At 41.2% G+C, this 20111-nt stretch overlaps 1 protein-coding gene across 1 annotated transcript; it reads right to left on the bottom strand.

The window, feature by feature from the left end:
• Window positions 1-9375: 9375 nt before the first annotated feature.
• DYNLRB2 (dynein light chain roadblock-type 2) lies at window positions 9376-19547 on the bottom strand. The gene is made up of 4 exons (XM_030819226.1): window positions 19425-19547; window positions 17150-17225; window positions 10480-10647; window positions 9376-9624 (listed from the first exon to the last, which is right to left on the bottom strand). Exons 1-4 carry the CDS (start codon window positions 19425-19427, stop codon window positions 9581-9583), a joined length of 291 nt encoding a protein of 96 aa, XP_030675086.1. The 5' UTR covers window positions 19428-19547; the 3' UTR covers window positions 9376-9580.
• Window positions 19548-20111: the final 564 nt, after the last annotated feature.

Raw genomic sequence — 20111 nt, 5'->3', positions numbered from 1 at the left:
GCTACTATTTACTAAAGCAAGATTTGAAAAACCACTTGCCTAGAGTGTGCCCTCCTTTGGGGTTCCTTCTGTCTAGATAGTGCTTTCTCTCTTCTTTCCGTTGTAAACTCCTATTCCGTCTTCATAGTACAGCTCAGGTGTGTCTGTCCTAATGCAGCTTTCCTTAAACACCATGCACACCAGCAGTCCTTTTTCTGCATTTCCACTGTCCCTCACTCATACTTCATGTGCTGCTATTAACTTACTGTATTGAACATGTACATCTCTGCATGCCTATTTCCCTTATTACACCAGGAGCTCCTTTAGGCAGACATGACGTCACCTATCTCTGTTCATGGGCATAAAGTGTGCCTGGCTTAAAGTAATTATAGTTAAATGCTTGCAGAATGGGATTCCACCTGGTTAATGTTTCCCCGATTAAGAAGCACACCTTCTTTCCGTTAGAGCCTTAGATGGAGCCAGCGTTTTTATTAATTCAAGATTTCATAAATGGTTAATAATCTCTCTTTGCCTCTCCTGGAAATTTCCAGGTTTGGCAAGAACAGGTAAACGTGTTCGGTAATATCCCCTTTTCTGTCCTCCTGCCCTCACAGACGGTGTTGTGCTTTTGAATTTTTTTCTTGGAGAGACTAGACATTTACTTTCCTCCACTTCCCCTGAGATATGATCGAATACCCAATGCAAAGGTTCAGAGTTGGTGAACAACTTAAAGCTCATATTGAATAAAAGATCTGGCTGCTGGCACCATGTGGGACATTGCAGTCTGATGATTCTTTTCCCAGAGATGTGGGACTTGCTGATACAGGCCTCCCATTTATGCTCCACAAAGGGTGCAGCTGAGATGTCTGGAGCCTATTCTGAGAAGCTGGGCCTTCTGCTCTCCTAGTGTTGATCAGGAGGCTCCAGATATTTCCTTGAGGCTATTCAAGAAGGAGAAAGTTGTGCAGGAGCAGATACAGAAGGAGGCCTGTGAGAGTCAGTGACCTGCCTTGATTCATTTTGCAATGTGAATTGAGAGCTTCAAGTTTTGAAGCTGCTAATTAATTGGTCAGGATCCTGTCTTGAGTATTTTTAGGGGGTTTAGCTAACTCTGTCTGCTTTAAAGGCACTGATTACCTTGGTGGACCTTTTTTGCAACCAATCTTGTAATCCAGGGAGCAGTGCTTCTAAAGTAGGAAAATAGGATGGGGATAAACATTGACCATTTAACCCTCAGACACTGGGCACCCACCATGTGCTAGATTTTTCTGCCAGGTACTGGGGTAAGAATAAGGCAATGCAGAAGCTTAATGGACTGGCAAAAGCACAACCAGGCCGGGCGTGGTCACTCACGCCTGTAATCCCAGCACCTTGGGAGGACGAGGCGGGTGGATCACGAGGTCAGGAGATCGAGACCATCTTGGCTAACACGGTGAAACCCCGTCTCTACTAAAAATACAAAAAATTAGCCCGGCGTGGTGGGGGGTGCCTGTAGTCCCAGCTACTCAGGAGGCTGAGGCAGGAGAATGGTGTGAACCCGGGAGGCGGAGCTTGCAGTGAGCCAAGATCGCGCCACTGCACTCCGTCCTGGGTGGCAGAGCGAGACTCCGTCTCAAAAAATAAAATAAAATAAAATAAAATAAAAACACGACGAATTCACCTTCTCTTGATTGTTGAGTCAATGTAGTTAGTCAATACAGACCAGAAAATCAGTCTGATGGATTGAATTGGCCAACCAATCTAGACAAAATAGAAAAGCTGGCTTTATGTGTAGGCAGAATGGGGACAGGGGAAGAAGGAATGTTTCAAACTGGTTATAAGTATAGACAGTGGACGGAGGATAAATCATAGAAAAAACTAGTTTTATGTGTAGACATAATGGGATAAAGGGTAGGCTTGGTGAACACACAAAACAGTAGATGTATTCTCGGTGGGAAAATTAATCCTTTTGGCAATTCCAGTTATGAGGATGTTCCATGAATGGAATGGTGATCTGAAATCCTGTTGATCCATATGGATGGTTGGTTGCTGGAGATCTGAGGGGCGTGGATGAGAAGGTTAGGAGTAACTTCTCTATCAGGTGAACCCCAGCAGATATTGTTAAGTGTCAAAATTATGATGTTGATTGTATTTACAGTGATAACATAACTGCCATGATGGTCATCTCTCAGCATTTATTGGTTCTCCACATAGTATTGATGATGGTGATGATGACAATAGCAATAATTGTTGAACATCTACAAAATGTCACATGCTTTCTATGATATTTTTTTGAGTCTCCTAACAACCTACAATGCAGGATTTACAGCCAGTATTTTATAGGTAAGGATTCTGAGGTCAGAGAGGTTAATTTCCTTGCCAAATGTCTGGTGAATACACCATGTAAAGGAGTGCCTACCAGTGTGCGCTGGAGTCAAGTATTGGGGTTTGGGTGCCTCCTTTGACATTTAAGAGCTTGATTGACCTTGGGCAATCTGTGAAACTTTTCTATGCCTTGGTGTTCTTATCTGTAAAATGAGACTGTTGTGAGGATTTAATGTGCCTGTCATTAAATGATCAACAAATATTAGCTGTTGCCGCTGCTGTTCTTCTTGTTATTTTTACTACTGATGGGTGGGCTGTGAGCCAAAGACAGACCTGTCTGGTTATAAAACAGTGTCCTTTCTTCTGTACCTCACTGCCTTCTGGAAACAGGGGAGAGTAGGAAGTGAGGTTATTCCATACTGTAATTTATCCCTTTTTTCTAGCGTGTGGATCTCCACCACTGCAGACACTCTCGGGCACCTGGAGTGCTGCTTCGGAAATGCACCTGCCCAGAGTCCAGGTGGCCCATTCTTTTTCTAGCCAATGACAAAGGCAGAGGCCACTCACCAGGTGGAAATAAACTAAAGTCTCTGCTCCCCAGTGAGAGTGACACCTCAGTGTCTCTCTGTCCCCCAGAGTCCACCTCCTGACAGGCCCATTAGTGCCCTGTCCTCCTGACTGGCCATATTGGAAGCTAGGGAGCGAGTGACCATGACCCCATTGCTCAGAGCCTCTGGTTAATGCTCACTTCCTGAGCTGGCTCCGCTTCCTCCACAGTGTCTGATTAAAACAGCCAGGGGCGACCCAAATATAGCTCAAAATTTTTGGTTAAAATCTTTTTGGTTTCAGGCAACAGAAACCTACTCTGGCAGTGTACACAAAATGGAAGACTTATTGTAAGACCTCAGGGCTGCCACATAGAATCCAACTGCCAAAATGCAGCTGAGGACCCAGAAAACTGTAGGGAGTCCCTGGAATGAACACTGTACCTTTCATTCCATGTCACTATGCACAACTGCAGCATTCTTTTCTTCTCAGAACTGGCTTTCTCTGCTACTCCCATGTGGAACACACGGCTACCCCCAACACATGTGTTTTCGTGCATAGGTCAAGCCACATGGAAATTTTCTGTCTTCCACATCTAAATACTAAGGAAACATCTCTCATTGGCCTCACCTGAACTACGTCTTTACCACTGACCAACCTGATGAAACTGCATTTGGATATTAAACATCAATATGAATTCTAATTGGGAATATGGAAATGCTAACCAAATGAAAAGGAAAGGGATTACACAAAATTTTGCACCACAGGATCACCACTCTGTAAACCTATTAATGTTTACAATTAAAGATGAGAAGAGGCCGCAGTGAGATGCATTAAATGGCTTGTATTGTGGTAAACTTGTATTTTGCCGCTATTGCTATTATTAATAACAGTAATTGGCATCTATGCTGTCCTGTATAGTTCAGAATTCGAGGCTGCTGTGGGTGGACATTCTTCATATTTGTAGACAGGAAGACTGAGGTTCAAAGTTGTTGACTCTGCTAGTAAGTCATAGAGTCAAACCCCAGATGTCATGTTCTCCCAGCTGTAGCGTATTGCATCTCAAGTTGTAAAGTTGACCAAAGAGAGAATTTTAAAATCATTTCTGTATGTGACAGGAGTGTTCCAGGCTGGTGACATCTATAGAGGGAGTCCCGAAACCATATATGCTGAAGGGAAATACAGAATGGAGGTTTCCTGGGGTAAGAAGCCAGGAGGAAGTAAGAAGATTCATTGTTCTCTTCTATGGGTTCAAGGAATGGCTGGGTGTATGGCTGACCCTCTATGTCAAATCTTGCATAAGAAACATACCAGAAAAGACTTATGAAACTTATGTAGTCCAAACTGCTCAAGGAATGCCTGAGTTTCCATTATTAGAGATGCTTTTGTATTATGGGACCCTTCTAGCCCTGTGATTCTCAGGATTTGAGAGACCAACTTACATTTGTAAGTCCCCCATTGAAGATATTATACCTCTCTGAAAACTGTTATGCCCCACGTATGATCCATGTTTTCCTGCCTTTTTGTTTGTTTGTTTTGTTTTGAGACAGAGTTTCGCTCTTGTTGCCTAGGCTGGAGTGCATTGGTTCACTGCAACCTCTGCGTCCTCGGTTCAAGCGATTCTCCAGCCTCAGCCTCCTGAGTAGCTAGGATTATAGGCGCCTGCCACGAGGCCCAGCTAATTTTTGTATTTTTAGTAGAAACGGGGTTTTACCATATTGGCAGGGCTGGTAACTCCTGACCTCAGATGATCCATCTGCCTCAGCCTCCCAGAGTGCTGGGATTACAGGTGCGAGACACCACACCCGGCCTTTCTTGTCTTTTTTTTCAACAAAGAATATAAGACCAAATATTGGTTGAATGAATATCTATAGGCAATTCACCTACACATATGATAGCTTCCATTTCAAGGACATTACATTGTTTGCTAACATGAAAAGAGGGGAGATATTTTGCCCCATATCAAACACAAATTGGGGATAATTGTAATTTTACAAAGACCAAGAAGGGAGACAAAATGTCCAGCCTTAGTCTGTAGTAATTTTGGCTTTAGAAGAGAATAGGTAATGTATTTCAAAAGCCAGAACATACCCAGTTAAAGGGTCTGCAGGAGGCACTGCTCTGGAGATCTAGGTGGGTTCCCATTCATCCTCTACTGGGATAGTCCACATGTTCAGAAATGAAGATTTGGGAGCTCATAATGCTAATGATGTATAATTTCATTTTCAGCTATTTTATTAAGCTGGTCTTTCCAGGTTCATTATCATTAATATTTATGGTTGGAATATGTTCCTCCAGAGACTCTGCAAATAGCTCTTCTATTGTTCAGGTAAAATTTATAGCAAGTTAGACTAAGAGAGAGCACTATACGAACCCAGGCTTGCACTTCCCATAGGAATTGAAAGCTTTGCTGATGGTTTTGGATGGGTGTGAATCTTCAGTCTATAGGTCCAGCCATCTTTTAGATATAGGTCATTAACTATGCTGTTATGAATCCAAGAGGGAATATGAAGTTGTATGTGCCAGAAGGGAGAGAGGTGTGGTACAAACTTCCTGAGATCACATCCTCCTTTGTTGTAACTGGCTCTGGCAAATTCTTCCTTTTGCTGCCACAGTCTCTGCCCCAACAAAGCCTCACAGTTTCCTCTGGATGCAAAGGTACAGGCAGGGGTGTAATGCACCTACTGTGAGTTTCCTGCCCAGTGGGATGGAAGTGTCTTCCTCCCCTGAAGAGCCCACATAGAGTTCTGGCACTTTCAGCCGTGCCATCTGCACCTGCCAGAGATTTCACACTGCTATGTTGCAAATAGGGCTTGAAATTTCTGGCTGTGTCAGGAGGAAGGAAGTGGCTTTACCACTTAGCCATGCATCTGATGACAAGCTCTGGGTGGGCAGGAAACTATGGGGAGAAGACAGATTTGGGTATTAGAATCAAATGTTACCTCCGGTACACTTTAAAACGATGAGCTATTCAGTGCCTCCTAAAAACAATTTTTGGGGATGGTATGGAGGGGTCTCACAAGGGCATGAGCCCTGATAATGTCATAAGTGCCAGTTCGATAGGCACGGCCAGACCAATACAAGTTCACATACTTGATGTCTTAAAGACACCTGACACCAGGCTCAGGTGAAATCCTCACCTGTAAAACCAAAGGGTCACATAGATGATCTCTATGGTTCTTTCCAGGTGTGATGATCTGAGACTCTAAAAAGAAGGGATTTCCCTTCGCTAGTGTATTTCCTTGTCATTTAGATTCTAGCAAGACCTTGTTTATGTTGGAAACTTAGCAGATGCCGAAGCTGTCCAGGGCTGAGTGAGTACCATGTTACTCAGGCTTCAGTGCGGTGAAGGAAGAGGTTGAGATGAGGGCAGTCACTCACCTGTGATGAAGACCAACTCTGCAGCTTCATTTCCTGTCATTACAGACTGTGTCTGGGCCCAGTCAGGAGGAGCTTATGGGAAATGGGGGGCAGGTGGCACTGGGGACTCTAGGGAGAGCAAATATAAACTGGATACCACCTAGAGGTCGCGAAATGGAGAATAAGTTTCTAAGAACAGCTAAAAAATGAAAGAGCCATGACAACCAAATGCAACATGTGACCCTTGATAGGCCCTTGGATTTTTTTTTTAAAAAAGCTATAAAGAACATTATTGGGACCACTCTGTCAATCTGAATATGATTGCATGTCATATGATATTATTGCATTTATATTAAATTTCTTAAGTATGAAATTGGTGTGGTGGTTGTGTAAGAGGATTCTTTAATTTTGGAGAAATATCTGCTATTATAGTATCTGCAGCTTTTATATGCTATGTGTGTGTGCATATATATCTATCTCTACGTATAATATGTACTTACAGAGAGAGATGAAGCAAATGTCATAAAATATTAACAGTTGGTGAATGTAGGTGAAACTTGTATGGTGTTCCTTGTGCTATTCTTTCTAATCTTCCATAAGTCTGAAGTCTTTTAAAATAAAAAGCGTGGGAAAATGGCCCCAAAGTCAGCAATGTGCCGTAGCGTAGCTTCCCTATCCTACAATCCTTCTGGGTTTATTCATCCCACAGGTTAAGGCAGACACACTCCTGTTATACTTTGGGCTCATTTCCTTATTTGCTCTGTTCTCTCTGCAGACAGAGTCAGCAACCTCCTTATAATTGTGTGGTTTGATGATGTGAGGAATATGAGTTGTCCCTAAAACTCATTTATATGTGTCTTGGGCTAGTCCTCCTCAGCACTGAAGTAAGAGACATTTTTGAGTGACAGCAACAGTGTCAGCAAAAGCAAACATTTGTTGAATATTCACTGTGTGCCAGGTATTTTATCTGTATCAGTTCACCTGATTCTCATAAACAAACCTCGGTTAGGTTCTGTTATCACCCTGTTTTCTAGATGAGGTGATGAGGCCGCTACTGCTGACAAGCAGTGGAGCCAGAATTTGAAGAATCTAGGGCCAATGACTCTAAAACCTGCATTCCTGACCACGATTGAGCATGTCTCGGCCTGCAGCTGCATTGCAACTACCTAGAGAACATTTGCAAAATTTACATGTGCAGGCCCTGCTCCCAGGAGTATTGAGTTATGCAGTGGGGCTCAGACATCTGTTGCATGCAAAGGTTTGGCTGTTTGGCTTCAGTCTCCCTTGTCTCCCTCAGCCTTGGGTAAGTTCCGTCCATAACCTGTCTCCTCTCCCATCACCACTTGGGAGAGTAAATCCCTTTAACCTTAGGGATTTGGTGTGGCTCTTCCTTTCTGCTGATACCACCCTCTGTCTGGGATGGCTCTGATAACCTCACAGGGTGCAAGTTGGGGCCAGTGGTGTGGCTGAACTAATAAACTTACCAGGCATCCTTCTCATACTTGGCTTCACGTGGAGCTGCGGCAGAAACTTAGGTGAAAGTGCCTGTGGAGCCTTGCGCTGGATAACCTGTGCCTCCTGACAAGAATCTTCCGGGGAAGGAGGACAGAGGCACAAGGAGGAGGAGCAGGCTTCAGCTGTATCTGTAATGTTTCATTTCTTATTTTTTGGATGAATCTCAAGAGAACGATGCAGAGGGAAAAAGTCAATCCCTAAAGGTTACATACTGTATTATTCCGCTTACTTTTTTTTTTTTTTTTGAAACAGAGTCTAACTCTGTTGTTGCTCAGGCTGGAGTGAAGTGGTACGATCTCAGCTTACTGCAACCTCTACCTCCCAGATTGAAACAATTCTCCTGCCTCAGCCTCCCGAGTAGCTGGGATTACAGGCACACGCCACCATGCCTGGCTAGTTTTTGTATTTTTAGTAGAGACGGGGTTTCACCATGTTGGCCAGGCTGGTCTCGAACTCCTGATCTCAGGTGATCTACTTGCCTCGGCCTCCCCAAATGCTGAGATTATAGGCGGGAGCTACCATGCCTGGCCTACGTAACATTTTTGATATTAAAAAATTATATAAACGGAGGACAGCTTAGTGGCTGTCAGGGGTCAAGAGTTGGAGGGAGGTGCTACCAAAGGGCATCTGAGGAATCCTGCCAAGATATTCTGTTTCTTGATTGAGTCACTGTCAATTTCTTGGTTGTGATACTGTCTTAGTGTTTTGGAGGATGTTGCAACAGGGGGAAACTGTATAAAGGGCACACAGAATCACTATATTATTTCTGAAAATTTCACATGAAACTTCAGTTATCTCAAAATGCAAAGTTTAGTTGGAAAAAAAGAGGCTATAAAGCAAATGTGGCAACATATTAACATCTCTTCTCTATGGGTTTGGGGTGCATGGAAATCTGTTAGATTTGTTGTATTATTTTCTTGATTTTCTCAATGTTTGCAACATCCACTAAAAATAAAACCCTCTGGAGTTATCTACTCAGCCTTATATGTGTGAAACCTTGCCTAAGACTCATTCCTGGTCCCCTCAGACTGGTGTGCTAGAAGAACAAGTCCGAGGGATGGAGGAGCTGCTTAGGTTGGAGCTGACCCCAGTGGGAACCATGCTTCTGACTCCCTACTGTCCTTATTTAACCTGGGAAACCGCTGAACACTCTTTGAGTATTGGGACTTTCTACTCTGCTTATAGCTCCCACAATGCTCTACTGAATCTCCTTGGTATACCATAGAAATGGGCGAAATTCTACTTCCGTACTTGACGACAGCTACTTCTAGACTAAAAGAATTATCACGGCCGGGAGTGGTGGCTCACGCTTGTAATCCCAGCACTTTGGGAGGCCGAGGCGGGCGGATCACGCGGTCAGGATATCGAGACCATGGTGAAACCCCGTCTCTACTAAAAATACAAAAAAAAATTAGCCGGGCGTGGTGGTGGGCGCCTGTAGTCCCAGCTACTGAGAGAGGCTGAGGCAGGAGAATGGCGTGAACCCGGGAGGCGGAGCTTGCACTGAGCCGAGATTGCGCCACTGCACTCCAGCCTGGGCGACAGAGCGAGACTCTGTCTCAAAAAAAAAAAAAAAAAAACAACAAAAAACAAAAAAACTGAATTATCACAAGGAAAGCTGTCTTACTAGAATCCTTGGTTTTATGTATTATAAGGCAATAGAGACATATATACCAGAATTCATTTATTGTATCACTCAAGTACAACTTCACAATATAATCAAAAGAGACTAAATGAGAAATGCAGAACAGTTTAGATGTAGAAATAGAAAAGAATGTTTGAAAGGTCAGTTAGATTGAAACAGAATTTTAATACTCATGAGAGAGCCAAGTGTTTCCAACCCAGTGTCGCTTAGACAGCCTTGGCCGTTGCAGGTCTATTCACATGGATTCTGAATGACAATCAGAAGATATTCCTTATCTATGGAGAGATGGATAAAATCAATTCACCCTTAATTTAAATTTAATCAAGGAATATTTCAACTAGTCTGCTTTTCTGTTCAAAACATCACAGGGACCTTGTGCAGACAGATGGTTTCCCACCCTGGCCACACGTCCAAATTACCTGTTCAGTCTTTAGAAAATACCCATTTCCTAGCGCCTCAGAGATTCTGATTTCATTGGTTTGGGGTGGAGTCCCAGGAATGGAAAAAATTTTAAAAAGTCCTCCAAGTGATTTAATGTGTAGCCAGGGTGAGGACACTGGTGTAGGAAAAAACTTTATTCAGTTTATAGGCATCTCTGATTTGATGGATTTACTACAGAGGTTTGTTCTAGATTAGTTTAGTGGCATAGGTCCCATTGTAGAGTCATTTTGTAACATTGTGAACCTAATTCCTTCAGGGAAAGGAACGTTTCTGTGGCTGCTGTCTTCTGGTAGACCTGGGGAATGTACTTTCCTCACAGCGATGGTTGAAGAACCTACAGGCCTTGGGTTCACTGCCTACTTTATCCCCAGGACAGGGAACATTTCTCCCATTCTGCAGAGTCTGCATGCTAAGTTTGCTGAAAATGAGACCTACATTTTCTAAATTTTTTCATTACTAATAATAAATGCAAGTGGGCAAAAACATGTTCAAAAGTCATGGGTCATATTAATTGCTAATTTCATACAATTTTTTGGTTGGGATTTTTACATTCAAACATCATTTTGTAATAGAAGAATATTATGTTTTATATTGTATACTAAAATCTGTACTTCCCATTCACAGAAACAAGGCTTTTTATCTAGCAAAGTAGAAAGATGATTTAACTAGGAAATGAAATGCCAAATTACCTGGAGCTACCATGATTTCATGTTTCTTTGATCTGATCCTAAGAAAAGTCAGGTCGTTCTGAGGATCAGTATCACGAACTGTGCTTTTGGCTTTCATTGTCAGGTGATGAAGGAGGCCTGCATATTGAACAGTTGTTGAGTTGTCCAAGGTTGTTCGGATGGGAATACCTATTATGAAATTTAATTTTGGTTAATATTTTTTCTGATTACAAAAGTAATAAGTTCATTGTGGAAGTACTGGAAAACACTGATAATTGTAAAGAGGAGAAAAAAGTGATGGCTGATTCCTCTCTGGTAACAATTTTATTTCCCTCAAATCCTTTTGTCTCTACATAGATTTTTAAGTATAGTTGTGTGAAACTCTATTTACAAACTTGACTGTTGCTTTTTCCTTCATTAAAATTATAACATACAAGTTGTCCTTGTTGACAATGTCATCAACATTATTTTTAATAACTGCATATTTTACTATTTTATGGACATATAATCAATCTCCTATTGTTTGGCCATTTGGTACCTTATATTTTTTATAGCTAATGGGGAGATGATGAATGTTTTTGTGCATAAATCTTTCAGAAGCCATTAACTGACTACTTGAGTATTAAGTTAACATATTTTCATATGAAATGCACTCCCCCAAACATCTTGTCTACAGTGAGTCTGATCTGAAGTGCTTGATCTGTGACATGGTGTTAGTCTTCTTCCCTGAGGCCAGAAACATAAAGGGATATCACTGCACATGCTAAAGGGTACATCAAAACGGACTCCTCACAGTGTTTCGCGAATCTTAAATTTTATGTTAGAAAATGTGGTAATAAGGATATTGTAGTTTTGCTGTGCATTCCCTGGTTTGCACTCATTTTTGGCTTAAACACTATTAAATTTGGCTACTGTGTGCTCTATTTTTTTTTTGTTTTTTTGAGACGGGGTCTCACTGTTGTAGGCCCAAGCTGGAGTGTGACGGCACGATCTTGACTCATTGCAACCTCCGCCTCCTGGGTTCCAGCAATTCTCCTGCCTCAGCTTCCCGAGTAGCTGAGATTACAGGCACCCACCACTACGCCTGGCTAATTGTTGTATTTTTAGTAGAGACAGGGTTTCACCATGTTGGTTAGGCTGAACTCCTGACCTCAAGTAATCCACCCGCCTCATGCCTCCCACAGTGCTGGGTTTACAGGAGTGAGCCACCATGCCCAGTCTGCTCTATTGTTCTGTTACATGAGTTTAAAACAGAAACTATTAGGTGGAAAATTCTAGCCAGAAGAATATGCAAGTGTAATTCAATTCAGTTGAAATCAATCTAACTCAACTTGGAACACCTAGCATTAATGCCTATTATGTACCAGGCACTGTGGTAGGTATTTTATATATATCGTATCTAATCAGAGATAGACTTCATATTATTTTGAGAACTACTAGATAGCCAGAGAATTCCAGGGATTTGATTTGCAAATGTGCTTTTATTTTAGGAGGAGATATGAAGGTGAATTTGGGATTGCTATCAAATTCCTTAGGTATCCGTATTAAGGGCACTCAAGAAATGAGCCTAACATGGCTCCTGGTTTCCTTCAGAGAATGTAGGTCCAGAAACGATTAAACAAGACAAGCGCTTTCAAGAGTGGAAGAGTGTTACAAACTTAGGATTTTACCAGGTTTTCATAAAAATCTTGAAGACCATTAATTCTGACTTTGAAAAGACTGATTTCTCTTTCTTTTAAGATAACTGCTATGTCCAGAATGTTTTGCTAAACAGTATGAGGATAATATTTACAGGAAAACCTATTCAAAAAATAAAGCATTATAAAAACCTTGCTAATCTTTTTTATTATGATTTTTTGGCCACTTTTTCTCTGGAAGGCAGTCAGCTCTCTTGTATACGTAAAGGTCACAAAGCATGGATCTTTAACAAGCAGGAAATGGAAATGTAGCAAGCATGCAACCTTTGATGGGAACTTTTTGACGAGCGGTTTTATTTTGCATCCTAAGTAGTGACTACCTACTAAGGGTGCAATGCTCAATAGCAAAACAAGAAATACAACCAGAATAAATTATTTAAAATGTAGATGACAGGATTATGAATCAGATGCTCAGGTCTATTTAGTCTGTTCATGATCCAAGTCAATTAATAAAACAGCTAGGCTTTTTGAATAATAAGTGTGCAAGGTGGAAACACATGGAGTTTTCCATATCCGCCATACACACTTGGAAAAAATCAATCAACAAATATTTATTGAACACTTGCTTGGCACCATGTGAGGTAATTAAAAAAATTTATTGAGAAGTAATTTTAGCACATGGTATAAAATTTACCTACTTCCCTTCTGAGAAACAATCACTGGTTTCTTAGAAGCCTTCTAGAGACATTCTAGGTCTATTCAAGAATGTATGTGTTTGTGTTTGTAATCTTCATTTTAATGATACCATTGTCTGTTCTGTACCTTTATTTTTAAATTTAATACTCTTTGGAAATTGTTTGATTCAGTAAACATAAGTCATTCATCAGTGACTGAATAACAGTCTGTTGAATAGATGTTTTGTAGTATACTTAATATGTCGTATTGATGAGCATTTAGGCTGTTCCCAATCTTTTACTTTTGTAAACAAGGCTACAGAATATGTCCTTGGTCATCTCATTTCACATTTATACATTTATATATATGTGTAGGACAAATTCCTAAAATGAAGCTCCTAGAAGAAAGAGCATGTGCGTTCTAAAATCTGATGGCACTACTTTACAATATGACTCTCTGTGATCCTAGTAAGCCGGCACCCGTTATTTCAATTTGTCATCTTCAACTGCACATTTGTGCTTTGGTTGATAGATTGTATTTCAAAATAAAAGGAATTGGCTGGATGGCTGTTACAATGTAATGAAACTCAAATGATAGATTGTTAGAAATGTCAGGAATATTTAAAATTAAGAGCCTGTAGAAATTAGACTCATATACATAAGAAAATACGACAGATCTGACTGCCTGGGTGACAAATATACATATTTGCCAGTATCTAATTCAATGATCAGTGTTGCAATATTGTAAACAATGAATGGTTTTATAAATGAGAAACCAATGCTAACAAAAATCTACTCTAATAAAAACATGTAGCATTGGGCTAAATTGGGAAGACTACTTTACGGTCATCAATAGGAAGTCTGTGTTTCAGTAACAGTGAAACCGAAGGACTATATACAACATGGCATATGATGATATCTAAATGAATAAGCATGGCAGAAGTCTGACCTAACCACAAATATAATCTGAAAATGCTAAAATGATTTGCCTAGATTTAGTAGACCAAAACCGCTAGTAGAAAACAAGAATACAGAAAACACCATCTTAGCTAAATATTTTGGTATTAAATTTCATGGGACTTCCCAAAGCTGAAAAGCTACAAAGCTGCACTGAAATAAATGATGCTTTCATCTAAAATTGAGAAGGTTGTTGACATTGAGTATTTTATTACATTCTGGTCACATAGCTTATACCATATGCCATTAATAAACATCCTTGCCATATACTCTGGTTATTAATAATCCAACCATAAAAGTAAGCCCCTCATTTATATTTTATGGAATAAAGGTTAATTTGGCTTTCAGGTAAAAACTCTTAAGTACCCAGAAACCTTGAAAAGTGTCCTGAATCCTAATACAAACTTATACTAGTAGAGGTTAATTAGAAGTTAATGGGTATTGAAGGCTGGGCGCGGTGGGTCACGCCTGTAATCCCAGCACTTTGGGGGGCCGAGGCGGGTGGATCACGAGGTGAGGAGATTGAGACCATGGTGAAACCCCGTCTCTACTAAAAAAAAAAAAAAAAAAAAAAAAAAAAAAAAAAAAAAAAAAAAAAAAAAAATTAGCCAGGCGTGGTGGCAGGCACCTGTAGTCCCAGCTACTCGGGAGGCTGAGGCAGGAGAATGGCATGAACCAGGGAGGCAGAGCTTGCAGTGAGCTGAGATCGATCGTGCCACTGCACTCTAGCCTGGACGACAGAGAGAGACTCCGTTTCAACAAAACAAAACAAAACAAAACAGAAGCTAATGGGTATTGAAAATAATATTTTGTTGCCTTCGGATAAGAGAAGTGTTAACTGAGGAACCTCAGGAAAATAAAGTGAAAATCACTTTTTGTCTCACTACTCAGGGTGATCACTATAACATATCCCTACTCTTCCTTCCCTATTTATTTGAAGTGTATGTGTGCACCCGGCCATAGATAGGATTAGAACATGCCGGTAACCGCTTTGTTCTCTGCATTTTTCATCTAATACTGTGAGTAGTTTCCCAAGACACTAAATAGTCTTCAACCTTTTAAATAGAGTAATGTTCATCAAGTAAATATTACATAGTTACTTTAAAAATTCCCCTACTGTTAGGATACATTTATTTACTTATTTGTTCTATTTATTTATTTATTTATTGCTATTATATATGATGCCTCAGTGAATATCCTCATACCTAAATATTTTCTTCATCTCTCTTTAGGATAAATTGCTAGGAGTAAAATTGTAGATCAAAGGGGGTGAATATTTTTCAAACCTTTGATGCATATCACCAGGATTACCTACTTTAGGCCAAGATCTTCCAAAAAATCACATTTAGATGAGTGGTTCTGGGTGTCACAGGTGAATGCACCTGTACAGGGTTGAAGAGTGTCCCCCTAGGCCCCCCAAATCCCCAAATTCAAGTCCAATATAAACCTCAGAAAGTGGCCTTATTTGGAAACAGGGTCTTTACAGATGTAATTAGTTAAGATGAGGTCACAGTGGATTCGGGTAGGCCCTAATCCAATAACTGGGGTTCTTATAATGAAACGGAGAAAGAGACACAAAGATGAGAATGCCATGTGATGATGGAGGCAGAGATTGGAGTGATGTGTCTATAGGCCAAGGAACACTAAAGATTGACAACGACCAGAAGCTAGGAAGAGGTAAGGAATGATCCTCCCACAGAGTCTTCAGAGACAGCATGAGCCTTCGGACATCTTGATTTCAACTTCTAACCTCCAGAACTGGAAGAGAATAGGTTGCTGTTGTTTTAAGTTAACAGGCATGTTGTAGTTTGTTACTGTAGCCAAAGGAAACTAGCACACCACCTCTATGAAATCACATGGATGGCTCATCTTCGGAGCCATGGCAGAGTGTATGCAAATACCTGGAAATAAAATCAATGCAACCAGATCCACGTACTAGGGCTGGAACGCTTCCTGGAAATATTCTGCATAGTTTGTGACTTACCTATAAGGCAGATCTTAAATCCTCTCTTCCCCCTGATTATTCAAGCTCGAAAATTTATTATATTCTATTATCTCTCTCACTCCTTTGGCCTTGAGTTGCTGGTTATAAAACAAATCAAATATTTTATCTGTATAAATGAATTAAAAATCCCCACATTCTCATAACTACTTAATTACTATCAAGTACTGGGTATTATGCCAAGCACTCAACAATTATTGTCTCATTTAATGATGAAAACTCCCAGTAAAATAGGTTATTGTCCATTCTTAGTGGTTAGGAGTTGTAGTTCAGAATTTAAGCAGACTTTCAGTTGGTAGTTGCTCAATAAATATTTACTGATGGATTTTTCCAAGGCACTGAGTTGGTAATAGGCCAATTCCATGGTTGCACCACAAATTATGTGAAGTAGCTACTCTTTTTTTTTTTTTTTTCTCTTTGAGAGTCTCGCTCTTTCACCCAGGCTGGAGTGCAGTGGCGCGATCTCGGCTCACTGCAGGCTCCGCCCCCCAGGGTTCACGCCATTCTCCTGCCTCAGCCTCCTGAGTAGATGGGACTACAGGCGCCCACCACCTCGCCCGGCTAATTTTTTGTATTTTTAGTAGAGACGGGGTTTCACCGTGTTAGCCAGGATGGTCTCGATCTCCTGAGCTCTTGATCCGCCTGCCTCGGCTTCCCAAAGTGCTGGGATTACAGGCATGAGCCACTGCGCCCGGCCATAAAGTAGCTACTCTTATTTTAACTAATGCTCTGGAATTTCTGGCACCCCTTGCCCTTACAAATGTCTGAATTAGCAATGAAACCAGCAGAAACTCTTAAGAGGTTGCCACCATAGCTGAGGGTGGAGCAATGTGCCAAAGTAAATGTGATGTGGACTCTTAACAAGGATTGTGCAGCAAGAGCAAGTTTCTGGTAAGTCTACAGATTTCATAGTTGGAAATATATAGGACCTTCTTACGCTATATCCACAAAGACTATATTATAAATGATACCATTAATTCTCAAAGATTTTTAAATAAAATATGTTCAAGGAACAAGTTCCATTTAAAATAAAGACTGAAATTCTGTACGGTTCATAATGTTGAAACAGAAACTACCAACAATGATATTCTCCCTATGTTCTATATGATAGTTTTATTGGCACTTCTGAAATGTTGGAAGAGAATTACCAAAGCTTTAAAAAGTAAACAATGTAAAATGCTTCTTAGGAATATATAGATATTTTTAGACATGTCTTATTCATATTTATGTCGCCAGATCTTAGCAGAGTGTTTGGCATATAACAGATACTCAATAGATGTTTGGTAAGTGAATGCCAGAGCTAAAATATATAAATATATTTTTGATGTCAAATTCGAAGATGTTTGTCTTAAGGACTAACACGGCAAACAGGTTCCTGTTTGGCTTCCGTATGTCAAGAAGACAGCCTGTGATATATTTACCTTCTGCATTTACAACCATAGTTCCAATAACCCCTTTATGGCTCTGGATCCTCTTTAAGGTCTCCTCCACCTCTGCCTGAAAGAGACCAGGAAGATAATTAACCAAAAGGGCCCTGTGATAACTTCAACCCTAAGGAGAATAATGTTTAGACAGATACCTACTCCCCTATCTCCTCAACCTAAGGTGCCAGGTGTGATAATCTCAGATTTTTAAAAGGCAGCTTTGAAATTGTCAAGTCCCACATAAATACTTACATAAGACCTCCTGGATACAATCCTGACAAATCTCTTGGCTTGAACCCTTGTAGAGACAGAGAGCTTACTGCCTCACAGGAGTTCACTCCATTTTTATCTGTTTCCATTTACTAGAAAAGTATCCTTTACATTGCATGGAAATTTGTGCCAGATTATCTTTCATTCATTGACCCTGCTGTATTCAAATGAAAATTCCTTTCCTACATTATAGTGCTTTAAATATTTCTAGAGCTATATCATGGCCTCCCTCTGTCTAAAAGTAGTCCTTATTGAGAAATCTTATTTTCATTAATGTGACCTAATCGGTTCAGATGATTAAATTTAAAGGATATTCTATAAAAACAAAGTATTCCAGGATTCTAGGATTTTCTTGATAACTATAGCTTGCGTCTCAGTGCAAGCTGAATGTTCAACTAGAATGATTATTCTGGAATCTATTATTGTGTTTTAAACTCATTTGGAATCTTAAGTGTAGAGTGTATTGTATGTTTTCTTCCCCTCTAGAAAACTCAAAGACAAGAACGATCTTTTCCAAACCTGCAAATTGTTCATGACTGAGTAATCACTGGATATTCTGAATTCAAACAGTATTCTGCAAATTCTCTTGATGAGGGTTTGCTATATTCTTTTTTCTTCAATATTACACAGGTGAACATTATGTTACTTCAAGATAGTTTTCCTTTGCACTTGGTATGGGCAGGAGCACTGATTTTCTCTATTACAGCATCAGAGCCAATGTTTTCTTAACTTCAGGCATTTGTGTACTAGATTCATGATTCTTGCCATTATGCATGCCATGTATATTATTTATCTAGGTGTTCTTTAAATTATCTCACTGCTAAAAGCTTAAATAAATGCATTTTAAGAGGAAACCATATGTCACTACCACAAATGGAAATCTGATGTTACTCCTCATAAATAGAAATAACTGTAAAACAAACAAAATGAACAAAATGAAGAGAGGGCATATCATAAATTCTACTGCAATGAAGGCTCTGAGCCTGAGGCCTGGTCTTCGGATGAAAAAATGGAAATTTCCAAATGACAGTGGCATTAAGGACCTAAGAGTAACAGAAATTTTCTCCTGTATGTAGTCTGAAGGTTGAACAAAATGGAAGAGGAATAACCTTCTCACGATGTGATTCACTCTTATTTAGCATTTCTGGGCCATCTTATGTAGTAACAATGTTTGCATCTCACTTTGAGAAGCACTGCACTAAACCGTAAGCGTTGAACAGGGGATCAATAATTTACTGCATTTCGGGCAATCTTTAAGACGATGTCCACAGCTTCTTACAGCCACTGTGTCCTCATTTATCTTTCTTCCTTTACTTATCTCCCAAACGCCTTTCTTTTCTTTCCCTGGCCTTTCCATTTCTCCACCCAGTTGTTTCTCTTCTCATGATTTCTGAGTGCTCTTAGTAAAATTTCTTAATTTCCATCTCCAATCCCCATTTCATTCTTCTCTTAATGCCCTTTGCTTTCCACAGTCTCTATTTTTTTCTAACCTCTTTTTCTGGGGGGGAGGGGGGCGGGTCTCCCATCACTTCTTTCCTTTTTCTTTATTTCCCTTTCTTCTTTCTCAGTATCTTCCCTTCTCACACTTACATTCCCTTGCTTTCCCTGTCCCACCTCTTCCTTCTCTCTAAGGGTCTCATTTTTTTTCCTCTCCATCTCGGCCTCCCGCCCCCTCTTTGGAAACTTTTCTGGCTTCCCGGATTTCTCACTCCCCTGAGCATTCTTCATCTCTCGATCTCTCTCTTCCCTTTCTTAACATCACCCCTCCCTATGTACCACCCCTGCGAAATCAATTCCCAAGACAGCTTCCACTCATCTAGACATCCTCTTCCCCCTTTCCATGGTCTCCCTCTCGCCCCTTCAGGAAGATCCTGGAGCCACCAGCCTCCGCCGCGGCCCCAGGACGGCCTGTGCCTGGGTGGGCCCCAGAAGCTGGGCGCGAAGGTCCTTGCCCGTCGGCGTCCTTGGAACGGCGGGGCGTGGACGGAGACCCCAGATTTACCATCGAGGAGGCCGCGAAACTCTGGGCTCAGGCCGGCGGCACAGCCTCCCGGGATGTCAACAACGCTACCCGCCGTTGCTAGGAGACAAAGAAGGAAGTGGTCCCCCGGAAGCGTCAGGGCTGCGCCTGCGCACTCGCGGGTCGGCTTTTCCGCCCTGACCGTCCTCCTGATGCCTCCCGGCCGCCGTAGGCGAAGGTTCGCGGAAGCGGGGAGCAGGCGCTCACCTGAGGTTCGCCCAGTCCTGGGGCGGTGGGTCCCGGGAGGGAAGAGGGAAGTGGGTCAGGCTCCCGGCCTATGTTCGTCTATTTATTCATTCATTGAGGCACGAATTAATATAATAACCACTCATTCGTTCAAAAACTGCCGATTCACCACCCATCAGGCGCCAGGGAGACGGACAAAATGCACCGGACAAAATGCACCAAACAAAATGCACGAAATAGTACCGGAAGCAGTAATGTCCACGTGTGATTCTTGCCCTGGAGCAGAAACAGGGGACAGGGCCATCTGACTCCGGGGTTGGGCTGCTCTAGGGGTTTGGTGATAGTCTTGGCTGCCTGTCACTGTCCATTAGTACTGCCCTGTGCAGAGCAGATAGTGTTCGCTTGCCTCCCAATAGTTTTTATATTGAAGAAAAATATATCAGAGCATCAAATAGTACAAGCTTATGTACTTAAAAAAATTAC

Source organism: Nomascus leucogenys, chromosome 2 (genome assembly GCF_006542625.1).
Source record: "Nomascus leucogenys isolate Asia chromosome 2, Asia_NLE_v1, whole genome shotgun sequence".
Lineage (NCBI taxonomy): Eukaryota > Metazoa > Chordata > Mammalia > Primates > Hylobatidae > Nomascus > Nomascus leucogenys.
This window is presented reverse-complemented; position numbering and strand designations above follow the sequence as displayed.